The sequence below is a fragment of the Podarcis liolepis genome (assembly GCF_965112155.1).
Source record: "Podarcis liolepis genome assembly, chromosome: 5".
Lineage (NCBI taxonomy): Eukaryota > Metazoa > Chordata > Lepidosauria > Squamata > Lacertidae > Podarcis > Podarcis liolepis.
This window is the reverse complement of record NC_139556.1, coordinates 76,364,495-76,382,671: the sequence shown is the minus strand read 5'-3', so window position 1 is coordinate 76,382,671 and position 18,177 is coordinate 76,364,495. Positions and strand designations below refer to the sequence as shown.

General features: G+C 42.4%; 1 protein-coding gene across 1 annotated transcript in view; it reads left to right on the top strand.

Annotated features, from left to right (window-relative positions):
• Window positions 1-4,839: 4,839 nt before the first annotated feature.
• The window catches only part of SLC9A9 (solute carrier family 9 member A9), a 266,215-nt gene continuing 252,877 nt past the window's right edge, over window positions 4,840-18,177 (top strand). The window contains exon 1 of the mRNA XM_083504179.1: window positions 4,840-5,329. Coding sequence (XP_083360305.1) covers window positions 5,155-5,329 — 175 coding nt within the window. The 5' untranslated portion in view covers window positions 4,840-5,154. The remainder of the gene's footprint in view (window positions 5,330-18,177) is intronic.

Sequence of the window (18,177 nt, the reverse complement as noted above, 5' to 3'; positions counted from 1 at the left end):
CAGCATTGGGTGATTTTTCCTCAGCTCCTTGACCTTTGTGCTGTGGGGTGTCACAAGATACCACCTTGTCCCCAAGGCTATTCAACATCTACTTGAAGCTTCTGTGAGTGGTCAGGAGGATTGGGAGTGTGGTGTCACCAGTACACTATTTCTTGTTAACATCTGAATTGGGAAATGTCATGGACCAATGCCTGAACTTGGGGGAAGGCTGAGTGAAAGTCAACAAACTTAGTCTGAATCCTGAGAAGCTGCTGTTGGTAAGATGTTCAGATATTTCTTTAATTTCCTGCTTTGAGTGTAGTTGTACTCATTGTAATGTAGCAGCCAAGGAGTCTAGGGATGCTCCTGGATTGATTTATTGCATTTATATCACCTCCTATCTTCCAAGGAGCTCAAGGTGGCATACATAGTCCCCCCGCCCCATTTTAGCCACACAACAACCCTGTGAGGAGGGCAACCAAAATGGTCAAAGGCCTGAAAACGATGCCTTATGAGGAACGGCTAAGGGAGCTGGGCATGTTTAGCCTGGAGAAGAGGAGGTTAAGGGGTGATATGATAGCCATGTTCAAATATATAAAAGGATGTCACATAGAGGAGGGAGAAAGGTTGTTTTCTGCTGCTCCAGAGAAGCGGACACGGAGCAATGGATCCAAACTACAAGAAAGAAGATTCCACCTAAACATTAGGAAGAACTTCCTGACAGTAAGAGCTGTTCGACAGTGGAATTTGCTGCCAAGGAGTGTGGTGGAGTCTCCTACTTTGGAGGTCTTTAAGCAGAGGCTTGACAACCATATGTCAGGAGTGCTCTGATGGTGTTTCCTGCTTGGCAGGGGGTTGGACTCGATGGCCCTTGTGGTCTCTTCCAACTCTATGATTCTATGATTCTATTCTATGATTCTATGAGGTAGGTGGGGCTGAGAGTGAATGACTGGCCTGAGGTCACCCAGGGAGTTTCATGGCTGTGCAGGGATTTGAACTCTGGCCTCCCACTTCTTGGCCTGACACTCTAACCACTGAACCACACTGGTTCTCAAAAACTCAAGGACATTAAGAGCATTTCATTGCTCTACAAAAACAAAGTATATATAAGCACAAACTAGTAAGAACATATCTGTATAAGGAGATCCTCCAAATCTCAAGACTTCCCCCCTCCCCTCCATCTAAGCATCTACAACTGCATATTCATCCGTACTCCAATTTTTATATCAAACCATATTGTACATAATATTGTTTACACTACAAGTAAGTCAAAATCCTGCTCTTGTTTCCATTTGCTTTCAGTGATCTCGTAAGTAACTTATAAATTTTTCCCATTCTTTTATAAAGTTTTTTTCCCCTTTTGGTTTCTGAGTTTTCCGGTCAGCTTTGCCATCTCGGCATATTCTATCAGCTTGGTTTGCCATTCTTCTCTGGTAGGGACTTCGTCTTCTTTCCAACTCTGAGCTAATAACATCCAGGCGGCTGTTGTTCCATATATAAAGAGTCTTTTCTGCTCCTTTGGTATGTCGGTACCTGTAATTCCTAATAAAAAGGCTTCTGGTTTCTTAACAAAAGTTATTTTAAGCATTTTTAAAATTTCATTATATATCATCTTCCAGAAAGCTTTTATTACCTTACAAGTCCACCACATATGATAGAAGGTACCTTCTTTTTCTTTACATTTCCAGCAGATATTTGAACTTGTCCTATACATTTTTGCTAACTTAGGAATCAAATACCACTGTTACATCATTTTCATCTAATTTTCTTTCAATGTACAACATGCCGTGAATTTCAGATCTGATTTCCATAACCCTTCCCAATCTGCCAGCTGAATATTATGTCCCAAATCCTTTGCCCAGTGTATCATTACCAACATGACCTGTTCATCTTTTTGTGCCACCATTTTATTGCTCTTTCCAATAACTTTCCAGTTTTTTTAAAAAAAATCTTTAAGCTATAAGGAATTACAGCTACCATCTATCCACCCCTCAAGAAAATCTAGTGATATCTGTCAAAAGCGTATTTTGTTTAGAAGCAATATGACACTATATATAAGGTACAAAACCACTGCAATCCCATGTGACCTCAGTGACTAGGAGTGCCTTTTACCACCTTTAGCTACTGTAAAACTGCTATAGCCATTAGAGCACTATAGCCCAAAAGCTGTCCGCCATGCACTGATAAAATCCAGATTGGATTGCAACGCACTCTACATGATGCTGCCCCTAAGGTTGGCTTGGAAGCTAGTGCAAAATGTAGCAGCTCACTTGAGAAGAATAACCCTACCTTTTTACTCCACTGCTGAAAAAATTGCACTGGTTGCCAATTAGCTACTGGATAAAGTTCATGGTACTGATAATAACGCACCATGCCCTATGCAGCTTGGGGCCAGGATACCTGAAGGGTGGGGGTTCTCCTTTAGATAGTCTCTCATCAGATGGTCCATTTTCCTATGATGTCGGAATCCCATTGCACATCAGAAAAATGCCATCTCTTAAAAAAAAAAAATATTAACCGACCAATCACATCAAATCAAACCAAATTACATAAATTCCAAATTACAAAGCCGATTTTAAATTTTTGTTGGGGGTACCCATATTTCAAGTTCCGAAGGGGATCCAATCATCTTCTTGCTACTGCTTTAATGTCCACAAATCTGTCCATATGATGTTCACAATACTGTCCAGTCCTTTCTTATTGTTTTCCACATCTCCTCTTGTTATTCTCATATATTTTCCCTTTCTCTTTGTGACCTCTGATGCTCTCCAAAACGGGTTAAAACAAGTTGTAATCCTGTGTGGATATTTTTATTCATCCAAGAATCATATTCAGATAGTTTCAGTATATCATCACTTCCATAAATAAAAACAGTCTTACCATCATTAATCTTCACAAGTCTGTCGCCTTTATCCAACCTCTGAGGAGGTTCACCAGGAATGCAGTCCGAAAACAAATCCATTCCTCCTCCCGGTTGTAAATCCTTCGACAAAGCCTGGCAAGATGGTGACTGTTTTTATTGCTGCGTCACTCCAAAAGCTCTTATTCTTTACTCAATCTCCATAAAACATACTTTTGGTTAAAGTTCATTTCCACACAGTCCTTAAACATCCTGCTTAGGTCAGTTAGCCGACAGATCCAGTATGGGGAGGGGCTTTTAGTTAATCACATAGAAGAAAAGAAAAAAAGTCCCCCCCCATCCAGTCCCGCTGCCGACATACCCAGCCTTTGATGTGTCTTCTCCATGAAATATTCCTGTTGCTCCGACCCGTCACTCTTCTTTCCCAGAGGTCCCTTCAGTTAGCAGTCTTCACTCTCCTTCTTCACTTGAAATATGTGCATTTGCTTCTTCCGAATTAATTATTACAAATTGCTGCAGCTAGTGGCGCGATCAGGGACAGCGTCCAGGAGAACCGGAGTCCACACAAGGGCATTCTGCCTAGTGCCCTGGTCACCCCCTTCTTTCGGATCTGGGGGTGATTTATGGGCACAGCAGGCAAGGGCAGTGTTCCTCATATCCTTGGGGCAACAAGGGAGGCTGAATACTTCCATAACAGCCTCTTAATTACCTCATGTGGGCCGGAGAGAAGTTATTGTCAGCCATCTTCCAATGCGCCCCTAGTGCCCCCCCCCCCCGAAAAATGCCATCTCTGTTGTCTTTTTGGTTCCTTTTTAGCAACCTTCCTTTTTCAACAAGTTTTTAAAATGGAGGTTCTTATTCCCAGGAATTGCCTACAGCAACGAGGCCCTTTACCGGGCAGATGGCGTTCATCTTTCTGATGGCAGAAATGATGTGTGGTTGGCCGATATTATCAAAGGCATGAGAGGTTGGTTGCAGGTGTGAGGGTATTGGCAGCGAGCGTTGGGCTTGTGTGGTGGTTAGGCACTGGAATAGCAATGGGGGGGGAGGTACAGCCATCACCTGCCCCTCCGTGCTCAGGGGTATTCTGTTAAAGGAATCTGGGGGGCTGGATCTCGTCTGAAGCCCGGGGAGGGGCTAGGCCCATGCCACAACCTTATCGGGAACCTGGGGGATGCTCGAGTCAATCCACATCAGTGGAGTGCCCCCTACTGGTGGTTTACCCTTACCAGACTCCCTACAAGGCGGGCAGGAGTCAGATACAGTCTGTTGAAGCCAATGCCTAAGCTAAGACAACTCACATTCTGTAACCAATAAGGTAAAGGTAAAGGGACCCCTGACCATTAGGTCCAGTCGTGACTGACTCTGGGGTTGTGGTGCTCATCTCGCTTTATTGGCCGAAGGAGCCGGTATACAGCTTCCGGGTCATGTGGCCAGCATGACTAAGCCGCTTCTGGCAAACCAGAGCAGCACACGGAAACGCTGTTTACCTTCCTGCTGGAGCAGTACCTATTTATCTACTTGTACTTTGACGTGCTTTCAAACTGCTAGGTTGGCAGGAGTAACCAATAAAGTTGTGGCCTAAATTTTGCCCATTAACATTAACCTAAAATTCTGTGTCCTTGTGTCTTTATTCTCATGGGGGTGGCTTGGGGCTTTGACACGCAAGTGGCATCTCTGTTGTCTTTTTAGTTCCTTTTTAACAACCTTCCTTTTTCAACAGGTTTTTAAAATAGAGATTCTTATTCTACTCTGTATCTGTATTTGATTTGAAATTGATTTTATAGAGAATTTTTTTTTATGAACCTTCTATTCTGAATTGCTTTGGGATGTACCCAGAGAAGTAATTCATGAACAAAACAAAATAAGCAAAGATAATAAATCATTAAAACATAGAGCACCCTTACAATTAATGATGGCGCTTGTTTAAACTTTGTTACCTTCTTAATGTGTAAACCCTTTCTCCCTCTTTTTTTTTAACAACAAAAAATCATTTGCAGATGAGAAAGCCATCAAGACACACCCCAGTAAAAGACACTACAGTGATGCAACCTCAAGATAAAAAATGAGACAGGACAGCTTTAAGAGGGAAACAGGAAGTTGTAACCAGAATCCAGCTGAATTCAGATGCTGTGGCAGTTTGCTGAGAGGCTGCAAATAAAGCAGATGTGTTTGTTGCGAATTTCAGTGCTGTCTAGGCTTTCTTTTACCAAAGCAGCCATTCAGGATTTAACGTCTCAAGTTTTCTTTAGCATGGCATTTTCCAGCTAATTCTGCGGGGTGATTGTAGAGTATTGAAAGCAAATAGCGATGAAATGGAGAAGCCAAGGAAATTAGGGTCAGTGAAAGATGAGGACCACTTTTATCACCAGGGTGCTTTGGAGCTGCTGGTCTTTAACTTCTTGCTCATCCTTACGATACTCACCATTTGGCTGTTTAAAAACCACCGATTCCGCTTTTTGCATGAAACGGGAGGCGCCATGGTTTATGGTGAGTCAAAAGTTGTGCCTTGCCGTTTTTTTAAACTTGTTGTATAATGTGCGTAATTAGACACTAGAGCTCAAAGTGCTTTCAAAACCCTAAATGGGGAGATGCATTAATTTAAAAGTCGCAAGCCCATTGAACTGTGCCGTAAAATAACAAATGCAATCCACCCTCCTTTCTCTCTTTTCCTTTCTCTCTCTCTCTCTCTCTCTCTCTCATATGGAATAGCTCGAGGATCACTTGTCAAGGAAGTAAATGTCATGAGCACATTGTCAGCAAAACAGGCTTCATTGAGCATATCACATCTCCAAAACATTTGTTTGTTTCCTGCGAGGGCCGGACCGGTTTAAAGAGATTATTTTTCATAGGACTATGCTGAATAGACTTGGGTGAAATCTCACTACCAATATGCCAGATGGGAGCACAGTTGAGTCTTTATTAGAGAACCTGGGAGAATCCTCCTGGGTCCAGCCCCTCTGTTGGATGTAGTTTCAGCAAGCTTAGCTCTCGGTTGTTGTTTTTCCAGGGCTCTTTTTCTCTTTTTCATTTTAATAGGTTGTGAAAAATGAGACATTCTAAAAGCTGTCCTCAGGAGTTTTTACCCCATCTTGAATCTTGTAGTTTACATTCTTCTTTATGTGGGTTTTCTTGAGTTTCATATGCGAGCCATATGTGTAAGAAGGACTTTCTGTGAGCTCCACAGTTAGGAAACCACATGCTAGGTAATGAATGTGCTATATATCACCCTGTGATAGGAAGGGGACTTTGTGTGTGTGTTCTTATGTGAAGTTTTACTTTTGCCGGGTGCAGACACAATCTTTTGCAAATAGCAACATCTTGCTCACACATGGTTCGCCTTGCTATAACCCTACTGAAACAGACAAGAATCCCATAGTTTACAGAGCAAACATAATAATTGCACTCTATAGGAACTCTGCAGTTTTAATAACAGCATCAGCGTTCATGCATTAGGAATTCAGAGCCCTGCCAGGATGCATTAAAAGTTTGCCTGCCTTTAAAAACACTGACTCAGTTAATGCATTAACCCTTCACTTTGCTCCTGTAAAGCCAGAGATAACACTGAAGAAATAATCATCATCCATTCAGCTTTAAGTACTATCAGCATTAAGTAAAAAAACATCAACAAGCAAGCCTACAGAACTGAGTAAAACTACAGTCTGGGCAAAGGAAAAAGGACTGAAATGTATACCTGACACTTTTATAACAAAGCTATGTGTTAACATGGAGTCAAAAGGATAACTAGTGACTATGATTACCTTCAGACATCACATTATTCAGTTTTCCTGACTTTTCCTTGCCTGATCACTTCCACATTTTACGTGATCTGTCACATGATGTGAAAGCCACTTCTGGAAATCCAATGGAAGTTTAGCACTCATTTCTGTGTTGTTTCTAGAAGAAGAAAACCCTATTAGGAACTTGGTTAACTTGGAAAATTGTGGGTGTTTTGCATTGCAATTTCATGTGATGACATTTGGGGTGATATCCCCACCACTTAAAATTTAGCACAACATGGCAATATATCAATAAAGAAGCCACAGTTCTGTAATGCAACAGGTACTGCAATGTAAAAGGAATGCTGGGAAACAGGACAGAAGCAATAGCATCAGAGCCAGTAAAACTGATACAATAAAAACCCCACATCTGAATGCAGCCTATGTGTGTGTGAAAAATTTTGCATTGCAATTTCATGTGATGAACCATTCAAGAACCCCCATGTTGTAGTTACCATCCCTATAAAATTGTCAAGGAAACAAATTCATTTTGAACCTTAATAAAATAAAATAAAAATGCTTTCCGCTCCTGTGGCAGGTTTGACCTACATAGTTCATTTCCTGACTGAAGTTGCAAAATAAGTTCAGGGGATAGAAAGGGAAATTGTTGAAAGCTGGGTATATATGTACTTGCAGCTGTTTCAGATTGGTGAATGGTAGAGACTTGAGCGATGGCTTTTGGTAACGTTGTTGAATTTACTGAACAATGAAATTTAGAGCTAACTGGTAGGATAATATGAGAGAAGCATGATGCTTTATTTTATGTTTTGCCTGTCATGCTGCATAAACTGCCATGCTTCCATAAACTGAGAGAGGAGTGCACATGGTGGCTGCCATAGGATTTGGGCATAATCTCTTCTTTCTCACTGTACCCCTTTCTCACCTGATGTGCACCTGATTATTGGTCTGCTGTGCAGCCAGGTCACGTGCATCCAGCAGAGTTCTGCAAGTCACCTTTCAAAAGCCTACATTTTATCTAGACTCCCAGCATATGTTTGCAGGAAGTACATGGTCTGATAGCACTGCAGTGTACCGGATACACAGTGGTGGTGTGTCAGGAAAGAAAGAGGAGTCTTGCAGCAGCCAGCCTGTACTCTGCTTTCTATAAATGGGTGGTAGGGGAGCACGGCAAGATCATTGCCCAAGGCTAAAGTCCACAACAGAATGCATCCTGGCATAACCTCTGTGAAAAGTTCAGAACTGTTCTGGAGTAAATGGCTTGCATCAAAGTCTGATGTCAAATGCCTGTGTGTTTACAATTCAAAAGCTGCTATTGATACATCTTATTCTCTTCCTTTTATTCTGATTCTGGTACCTCTGTTTACGAACATAATCCATTCCGGAAGTCCGTTCTTAAACCAAAACTGTTCTTAAACAAAGGCATGCTTTCCCTAATGAGGCCTCCCACCGCAGGTGCCCTTCCACCATTCTGATTCCGTTCTGAGGCTGAGGTAAAGTTCTCAAACTGGAACACTATTTCCGGTTTTGGGGAGTTCATAAACCAAATCATTCTTAAACTGGACTGTTCTTAAACCGAGGTACCATTGTAATGCCAATTTTAATAAAATGCATCATACATTTTATGTTTGGCACTTTTATGTTTGTGATTTTTGAACAAAAAGGCTATTGGTTAACTGATGGGATTGTTGAATTTGCACTCTCGTGAAGCATTACTTGGGGATGTTTGTTCATTTTCTCTTTTTTTCCCTTTTTAAACTATGACCTATTTAGAGTGGCTATGGGTTGCATCCATGTTTTGCAGCCTCTCTGAAATATTCATGAACCCTATTGGGTAATTTCCCCATTGTCAGCAGCCATTAACGCTGCCCTATTTTTCTTTTTACACAAGAGAGAATTTATCATCTCAGTCCCTTTGCACTTTGGCTGCACTATGGATTGCTGCTGCAATGGATCCCCCAAAGGCTGTAAATGCAAACACAGAATACACTTCGAAATCATAGCACCATGCTTGGATGAATCGGGTGCCTGAATCTGAATTTTGCATGATACAAAAATGGTACTTATAGCCCAAACCTATGCTGTCCGTCATCAGTACTATTTGTGCGGTGGCAACTGCAGCTAAAGCATTATCCTAACATAGGCAAGCAATGGGATAAAGCTCTGATACTGCTCTGCCTCACTTGAACATTTAAACCTCTAACACCCATGTGCTTCTTCTTACCGGTATAGCCTTACACTGGTGGTGGTGAATAAGCTGGACTGAAATCCCTTTTGAGTGCCACACAAGAAACCACCAACTTCCTCACTTCCTTTTGCATCTCAGAAGCCATTGGCACAACAGTGCTGAGTCATATGATATCCTAAAGAGAATATGCATGCTTCAGAGCCATTGGCAGTTGCTGTAGCAGTGCTGAATGTGGAGCTGAGTCTCATCTCTGGAGCAAAACAAGCTGCTCACCTTGCAACAATGCTGGAGCATCTTCTGGATCCAGTATACAGTGGTACCTCTAGTTGCAGACTTAATCCATTTCTGCAACTAGAGGGCCTCTTCTGCACATGTGTGTGGTGCAATTGAGCGCTTCTGCATGTGCATGAAGTGCACAGATTGCTTCTGCGCATGCGTGAAGCACACAGATTGCTTTTGTGCATGCGCGGGCGGTGAACCCGGAAGTTGTGGCGATCACACAGGGTCGCTGGACATTTCACTATCTATTGATCCCTCTGCCACCACTTTATTTCTTGCTGCCACCACCCAGGCCCTACCTGGTAAATTACTGAGTCCAGTCAGGGTTAAATTGGAACATAAACTTCTGTTTATTTATTGCAGTTTAACAAGCACGTGGTTTCATAAACGGTCTCAGTCAATTACAATCATGGGCTGCCTATCCAGACCTATAACTTCCGCTACCTGCTCACACTCACTAAACCACCTCTCAGATTTACTTGTCTTCCTAGCTCCTAAATGTTCCTGACTCAGTTTATTTCGCTGCACTAACTCAACCTACCCACAGACTCTATCCCAATTCACTCCCACTCCAACCAACCACCCAACTCCCAATGAACTCCCCCTTTTGCCCCTCCCAGAGTTGGTTTTATAGTCCCTTTGACTCCACCCCCTGGGTTCTGATTGGGTAACCTGTTTAACTATTTCACCTCCAGCACTCTCATATGTTAACATCACAAAGTAAACACTTCTGGGTTTGCTGTGTTCGTAAGCTGAAAGTCCGTAACAAGAGCGGAACGCAACACGAAGTATGACTGAACACACAAACACAGTACAACGTGGTGATCACATGTGAAGTTTCATTAATTGGTGCTGCTTGAACTTGTTGAAAAAAGGCTATCCATGATAGCTGGAAATTTCAGGCAACATGTAACAGTTGCATCAATCCTATTAAATATATGCTTATGTGAATCTCCCCGTAGGCACTTCTAAGCTTAGTTCACAGCTTCCTAATTCTGTGTCTATCAAATCATATTCTGCCGCACTCTAGCATCTCACTATGTAATATAAGAACGTAAGATGAAGCTGCTGCCTCAACCACATGGACGCAAATAAATGTCATTGATTGCAAACTGGATATGTGCATAACAGACTCATACGCAGCTTCTCATCGTGTATAACAATATGTGTGTGGTTTAAGTGCATGCAGAAGTTTGAAACAGGAAGGAAAGGATGCAGCCTTTCAAAGTTCACGTCTGTAACTCATCAACCACTAAAGCGAGCATGAAAAAGGAGTTCAGCTCTTTGCTTCAAAGTGGAATGCTTGCACTCGGTCAAAGTCAAGACAGAGAAATGCATCTGCGGATCATTCACTCCCATGTAGTAGTTGGGCAGTAACTTATCTTTCTCTTTAGAAATAGGATAGTAGAGTTAAAATATCTGCTGTTCAGAAATGACTGCAAGGCAAAACCAATCCCTCTCCCCCTCCACCATTCGCAGAATTTATTTCTCAATTATTCTAAGTCAGACCTTCTGGATAACTTAGAATAGATTAGACCCTCTGCCATAAAGCTCAGAAAATACCAGGGTAAAGTGTTGCAGAGGCCTTGTGTTATCTCAGGGTTTAATCCAGTTCAGCTGGGTCTGGGCTGCAGGTGTTTTCTCAGTGTCAGTAACACATGTGAAAGAACAGTGAATCTCCTCGATGGAAATATACAAGCTGATAGCTTTACCCACCATGAATTTATCCAATCGTCTTTTAAAGCCATCCAAATCGGTAGGCATCACTGCCTACTATAGTTCCATAGTTTAATTGTGGAGTGTGTGAAGAAGTTCTTGTTTAATCTGTCCAGAATCTTCCAACATTCAGCTTTGTTAGATGTCCAGGAGTTACAGTGTGATGACAGAGCAGGGAGAACCTTTTTCTATTCCCTCTCTGCATGCAATGCATGTATTCTATCATGTCACTTCTAACTTGCCTTTTCTCTAAACTTAAGGACTTCCAAATGCTGCAAGCTTTCTTTACAGAGGAGTTATTCCATTCTCTTGATCATTCCGGTTGCCCCTTTCTGAACCTTTTCCAATTCCACAATATCATTTTTGAGGCGAGCTGACCAGGATTGCGCAAAGTACTCCAAATGTGGTCAATTTGTATAACGGCACTATGATATCAGCAGTTCTATTTTCAGTTCTTTTCCTAATGTTCCCTAGCATGAAATTTGCCTTTTTCACAGCTGCCACACACTGGTGTGTTAAAAATAGGACAATGAACAATAATATCAAGGAACAAATGGTTATAGATCCATTTCAACTGTTTGGTCTTTTTCAAATAATAATTATTTGTTATTTATACCCAACCCATCCCGTTCAGTCCTAAGTCTTTGAAAAGGTTTTCCAAGCACTCTTATTTTGGGTATATAGCCAAACATTTCCTCTTCTTTTTTTTTTTTTTATAAAATTTTTATTGGTTTTACAAAGTTTTTAAGAAAAACAAACAAACACTTAAAGTGACAAACATACACGTATAGTTTCAAACCTATTTTCATAAACCTCTTTTCTTGGACTTCCCCATACCCCCCCTCTCTGCATCCCAATGTCCATAATTCAACTAGCAACTCCCAATTGTTACTTTCCAATCTCTGTCATCTTAGTCCTCTTTTATATTCTAACCTTATATCCCTGTACCCCCTTGTTTCTGGAAACCACAACATTTTAGCATTCATTAAGTTTATAGTATTCCTTAAGATAACTTTTAAATTTTCTCCATTCTTCTTCCACCGTCTCTTTTCGTTGGTCACGGATTCTGCCTGTCATCTCGGCCAGTGTCATATAGTCCATCACTTTCATCTGCCATTCTTCCAGAGTGGGTAAATCTTGTGTCTTCCAATACTTTGCGATGAGTATTCTTGCTGCTGTTGTAGCGTACATGAAAAAAGTTCTATCCTTCTTTGTCACCAATTGGCCGACAATGCCCAAGAGAAAGGCCTCTGGTTTTTTAGAAAAGGTACATTTAAGTACCTTTTTCATTTCATTATAGATCATATCCCAGAAGGCCTTAATCTTCGGGCATGTCCACCAAAGGTGATAGAAGGTACCTTCAGTCTCTTTACACTTCCAACATTTGTTATCGGGCAAATGATAAATTTTTGCCAGCTTGACTGGGGTCATGTACCACCTATAGACCATTTTCATGATGTTTTCCTTTAAGGCGTTACATGCCGTAAACTTAATGCCGGTGTTCCATAACCATTCCCAGTCAGCTGACATAATGTTATGTCCAACATCCTGTGCCCACTTGATCATAGCCGATTTAACTGTTTCATCCTGTGTATTCCATTTCAGCAACAAGTTATACATTCTAGATAAATTCTTAGTGTTGGGTTCTAACAATTCAGTTTCTAATTTTGATTTTTCCACCTGGAAACCGATTTTCCTATCCTGCTTGAAAAATTCCACTATTTGACGGTATTGAAACCAATTTTGTACTTTATGTTTCAGTTTCTCATGACTTTGTAGTTTGAACTTATCTCCATCCTGTTCTAAAATTTCCCAATACTTCGGCCATCCGACCTCCATATTGAGTTTTTTCACTGCTTTAGCCTCCACTGGTGACACCCATCTAGGGGTTTTATTTTCCAATAGATCTTTATATCTTATCCAAACATTAAACAAAGCTTTTCTGACAATGTGGTTTTTAAAGGCACTGTTGACTTTGTCGTACCAAAGATATGCATGCCAACCAAAAGCATTATTGAAACCTTCCAGATCCAAGATGTCCGTGTTCTCGAGGAGCATCCATTCTTTCAGCCAGCAGAAAGCTGCTGCCTCATAGTACAATTTTAAGTCCGGCAGGGCAAATCCCCCTCTTTCTTTAGCATCTGTCAATATTTTAAATTTAATTCTGGGCTTTTTGCCCTGCCAGACAAATTTCGAGATATCTTTCTGCCACCTCTTAAAACACTCCATCTTGTCGAGAATCTGCAAGGTCTGGAACAAAAATAGCCTTCTAGGCAATACATTCATTTTGATCACTGCAATTCGGCCTAACATTGACAATTTCAAATTTGACCATATGTCTAGATCTTTTTTAATTTCTGACCAACATTTTTCATAGTTGTCCTTGTACAAATTCACATTCTTAGATGTTAAGTAAACCCCTAGGTATTTCACCTTCTTGACCACAGTCACAAACATTTCCTCTTCTAACTCAGTGGCTGATGAGAAGTTTTTTCACTGAGCAGTTCTCTTTTTGTAGAAAGGCTGCAATCTACAGACTTAACTGCGGGACGTGGGTGACGCTGTGGTCTAAACCACTGAGCCTCTTGAGCTTGCTAATCGGAAGGTCAGGAGTTCGAATCTGTGCAACTGGGCGAACTTCCGTTGCTCTGTCCTAGCTTCTAACAACCTGGCAGCTCAAAAACGTATCAGTGCAAATAGATAAATAGCTACCGTGCCCTGGCACTCATCCTGGTGTCCCGTTGCACCAGAAGAGGTTTAGTCCTGCTGGCCACATGACCCAGAAAGCTGTCTGTGGACAAACGACAGCTGCCTTGGCCTGAAAAGTGAGATGAGTGCCGCACCCCTATAACTGGACTTAACCATCCAGGGGTCCTTTGCTTTTTACCTTTTACAGACTTAACTTTATTCCTGTTGTCCAACATTCAGAATTGAAATAAAAGCTACAAACTTACCCAAGATGCAGCATGGATTTTTAAAAAACTCCCCCTTCCCTGAAAAAAGACCAGATATTCTTTCTTCCCTAACCCAAAATAAAACAAGTTTCAATACAGCATTATGAATGAATACAGTATGTGAACAACCAGGCAAAAACTGTTCCTGCTTCTCCTAATCTGAAATCTGCTTTTACATTCAGGTTCTGACTATACAGTGGTACCTTGGTTTAAGAACAGCTTAGTTTATGAACAACTTGGATTAAGAACGCTGCAAACCCAGAAGTAGGTGTTTTGGTTTGTGAACTTTGCCTTGGAATAAGAACATGTTCTGCTTCCTATTGAGTGTGTTCCATTTGTAAATGGAGTCCCCCGCTGCTATGGGAAAGTACACCTTGGTTTAAGAACGCTTTGGTTTAAGAACGGACTTCTGGAATGGATTAAGTTCATAAACCAAGGTACCACTGTAATAATAAAAAAGAGGTATTCAAGTCACTCTGGTGCTATCTTCCCATGCTTTCATCCTGGTGGCAATACAATGTAAGAATGATTTCATGCTACACATGGCAATTGCCAACTTTGTACTGCATCTTCATCCTGAACTACAAAGGTAATGTCAGATGCCAGGGCACCTCAACTCCGACCCCAGCATTGTCCCAGTTTTCACGAGATTTTGGTGTCTCTGTTCATTCTTCTCAATTTCATTGAGGGAGATTTTAGTGGAACCTGCAACAAAACATTGCAATGTGGGGAGTGTTTCTGCTCAGGATAACCCTGTACCAGGAGAACCCAATCCATGTCCCTGCTCTCCTGGTTTTACAGTTCTCCACCTGCAACAGTGAGCATGCTCTGCTCAGTCCACATCGGGCTGTTTTTGTGGTTCTCCCCCACCCCCAGTTTCCCCCCTCCCTTCTGCAATTTTTTGCACTTCTGCAAACCTTAGGGCTTCCCCAGGACCCTGAAAGCTCTCCCTTTGGCTACATGCTGATTAGTCTTCAAGAAACTGAATTTGCTATCAGTGTGATTCACAGTGACTGATCGTGTCTATGGCAGCCATTTTGTGCTGGCATCCACAGCACTTTTATTAAAAAAATAAGTACTGGCATTTTATTTTAAAAAATTAAAAAGCACTGAAGGGGTGGGCGTGTGTAGCACATGTAACAAATGCAGAGGATAAGACTATTCATGGTATTTATATGATACCTCCAAGGTCAGAGGCAGCATACTTCTGGACACTGGTTGCTGGAGATCGCTAGTGGGAGATGATTATTGCCCTTATCTCCAGCTTCTCAGCTTTCCATAGGCATCTGGTTCACTATTGGGGGAAACAGCATGCTGGACTAGATAGGCCTTTGATCTGATCTGACGTTCACAAGAGAATGGATCATCTTCACAGTACAGCTTTGCCAGTACTGCTTATTGCTGGCCTAGGATTTTTTCTTTCAGCTCCCATTCTACGACAATGCAGAAAAGATGAAGGCACATCCAGCACTTTGTGCCTTCAGTGGGCAAGAGTTGCTTAAGGATATCTCTGCATTTAGTTGTAGAACCTTGGCTTAATAGAAAATGCAAAAAAAATCAGTTTACAAACAAGATATTTGGGGTGCTTCAGCATCTCTTGCAACTAGATTATACATTAACCAAGCAGTCTCATCACAAAGAACATTATTTTAATTTTGCTGACTATTTGTTTTAAAGTGTGATCTCTCTACAGGAGGGCACTGCAGGAAATGTTGGCCAGGATATGGCCTGTGCCTTGCATATTGAAGGGAACACTCCTCTCATAAGGTCTTCTTAAAGCCATGAGGGAAGTTCTGCTTTGTCCCAGTTTTTCATTCAGGAGAAACTAGAAGGATACAGAATCTTGTCCTTGGTGGCGCTTGCATCATAGATTGCACTTCCTAAAGAGATCAGATTTCAACATGCAGGAAGGGCTTCTCAGTTCTTCTTTTCTTTTGGTAGAGAGCATTCAAACATGTGATCTTCCACTTGCAGTCTGCAGTCAGTATACAGACTCAGTAGGATTGTGCAACATGAATTTTCTTAAGATTGGCCCACGGTGTCTTTGACTTGAAAAGCCCTTCCATGTAAGCATGCTTAAATATTGTGGCTTAAGAGCCTGAAGTTTAGCCACCCTGATCAGTGGTGCCCTCTTTAGATGGTAATGTGTATTACAACACTTGTTTCAAAATGCGGTTTGCCAGTCCTACTCCATTTTGGCGGATCTCCTTGTTTTGCTGTATGGGGACTTGGACATTTGCAACCAAAGCTGATGGCATTGCTAACCTCAAACAATTTTGGGGGTGGGTGGGGGAGGAGGTGTCAGGCTGTGATGTTCTTTGAACTTGCTTTAATTGGTCCTATAATATGCAGAGTGGGGAAACAGTGCTGCTGCAATGGGCTCTAATACAGTGTTTCCCAACCGGTGTGCCGCGGCACACTACTGTGCCGTGAGACACCGGCTGGTGTGCCGTGGGAGGGAGGCGGGCGAGTCGGGCGGCGAGAGGCGGCGGCGGCGGCGGCGAGGATCCGCGTCGAGCCGGGGGCGGCTCCGCGGTGGTGGTGCCGAGCGGCGGGGCAGCTCGCGCAAAAGGGAGGAGCGCGAGACAGCGGAGGAGGAGGAGGCCGGCATGTCCGGGCAGCAGCAGCAACAGCAGCAGCAGCAACTCCCGGCGACGGCTCCTCCTCCGCCCGCTATCGCCGCCGCCGCCTCAGCTGCCCTCGCTCTGCTGCCTCCTCCCACCCCGGCAAGGGGAAGGGAAAAAACGTTCACTTTTGTGCGTCCCCCCCCCCGCGTGACGCTGCGCGCTGACGTCACGGGGCGGGGCTTTAATGGTGGTGTGCCGCGAGATTTTTTTCCGGTAAGCAGGTGTGCCGTTGCCCAAAAACGTTTGGGAAACACTGCTCTAATAGACTCTCATTGGAGGCTTTTGTTAATTTTTGAATCCTCAGACATTAATTGTATCTCTGTTTGTTCCTCGGAGTGCTGCAAAAGGTCAAGAGCTCCATTAGTGACCTGACAATATTGATTAAGAACATCTGCTAGGCTTACTCATCTCTCATCTATTGTCTCTGCTGCAGACCACTTTCAATGCTAGTAAATGATCAAAAGCATTTAAGATCCAATTAGAATAGGTGTGTCCCACTCTCACCACAACTGCAGAGCACTGTGTGCTCCCAGGAAGGAACTACAATAGATGTGATTGCATAATATGGCAGTATCTTGCAGAAGTAGCCAACATGTGCCTTACAACTTTCATCCTCCATGGTCTTGTTTGGATGGCAGTTGTATTCCATGACTTCGGGAAACTGCCATGTTGGTGATGCCTGGTGTCCACAGCTCACCTGGACACAGTCTTCACAATGGTGAGCTGGATTGTATTTCTATTAAAATTATGGTATTCATTTCCAAATTAACAGGGATGCATATAAGTGCCCACCCAAAAACTGCTGTTCCAGACATGGTAGATGGCAGTAAATATAACGCAAGTGAGAAAACTTGTACATGTTCTAATAGATTCCCTTAAGGGATGTGTAGGCCACCTGTTTTATATAATTTGCAAAGCTCACTAAAATGTGAAGCCTACTGTTAGTGAATATTATCTGCTCCACAGCAGAGGCCATTTCTGATATGATTCCCTGCTGGAACACAAAAGTAATTATGCTACTTTTAAGCTGCCAGTTAAACTGGCTCTGTTATAGTGATTTCCCCAATCTTCTGCAATGATTGAGGCAACCAAGCCTTTATCAGACATTTATGTAAGTAGGTTTTTAAAGGCTAATTTACTTCAACATCGCATTTTAAGGGCTCCTGTTTCCCAGCTTTTTATTTTACTTTCATGATGCTAAGAACACAGCTTCTTTAACAATTGAAAACTGATTCTCATAGTTTTTCATGAGTTCACATTGCAGAGATTTTCAGTAGACTTGGCCTATTGCAAAACCTGAGAGGAGGGTGGGAGTGTTAACAAACACTTTGTTGCTGATTCATCTGAAACGTTTTTAACAGACCGAATAATGACTCTTGTGATGTGAACTGTCCAGATGCAAGTTTCCTGTGTTTTCTGTGGTGGAGGAAGGAAGAGAGACGCGAAAAGCTCCCAATAATGTTTCTGCAAAGAGTTCAAGAGTCAGTAGGGAGCCCCCCAAAAGCCATGTCATGTTCAATTCTTTTTACACAAAAAGCAGCTTTGTCTTTCACTGAATTAACTGTCTTTGAATGTATGTACAAACGCCCTTTATGAGGTATATCATGAAGCAGGAAGTCCAAACATGATTATAACTGGATCTGATGGCAAGGTAAGCCTCCAGAAAGCAGAAGCAAGTTCAGGCCAACCATAGATGAAGGTAAAGGGGACCCCTGACCATTAGGTCCAGCCGTGGCTGACTCTGGGGTTGTGGTGCTCATTTCGCTTTATTGGCCAAGGGAGCCGGCGTACAGCTTCCGGGTCATGTGGCCAGCATGACTAAGCCGTTTCTGGTGAA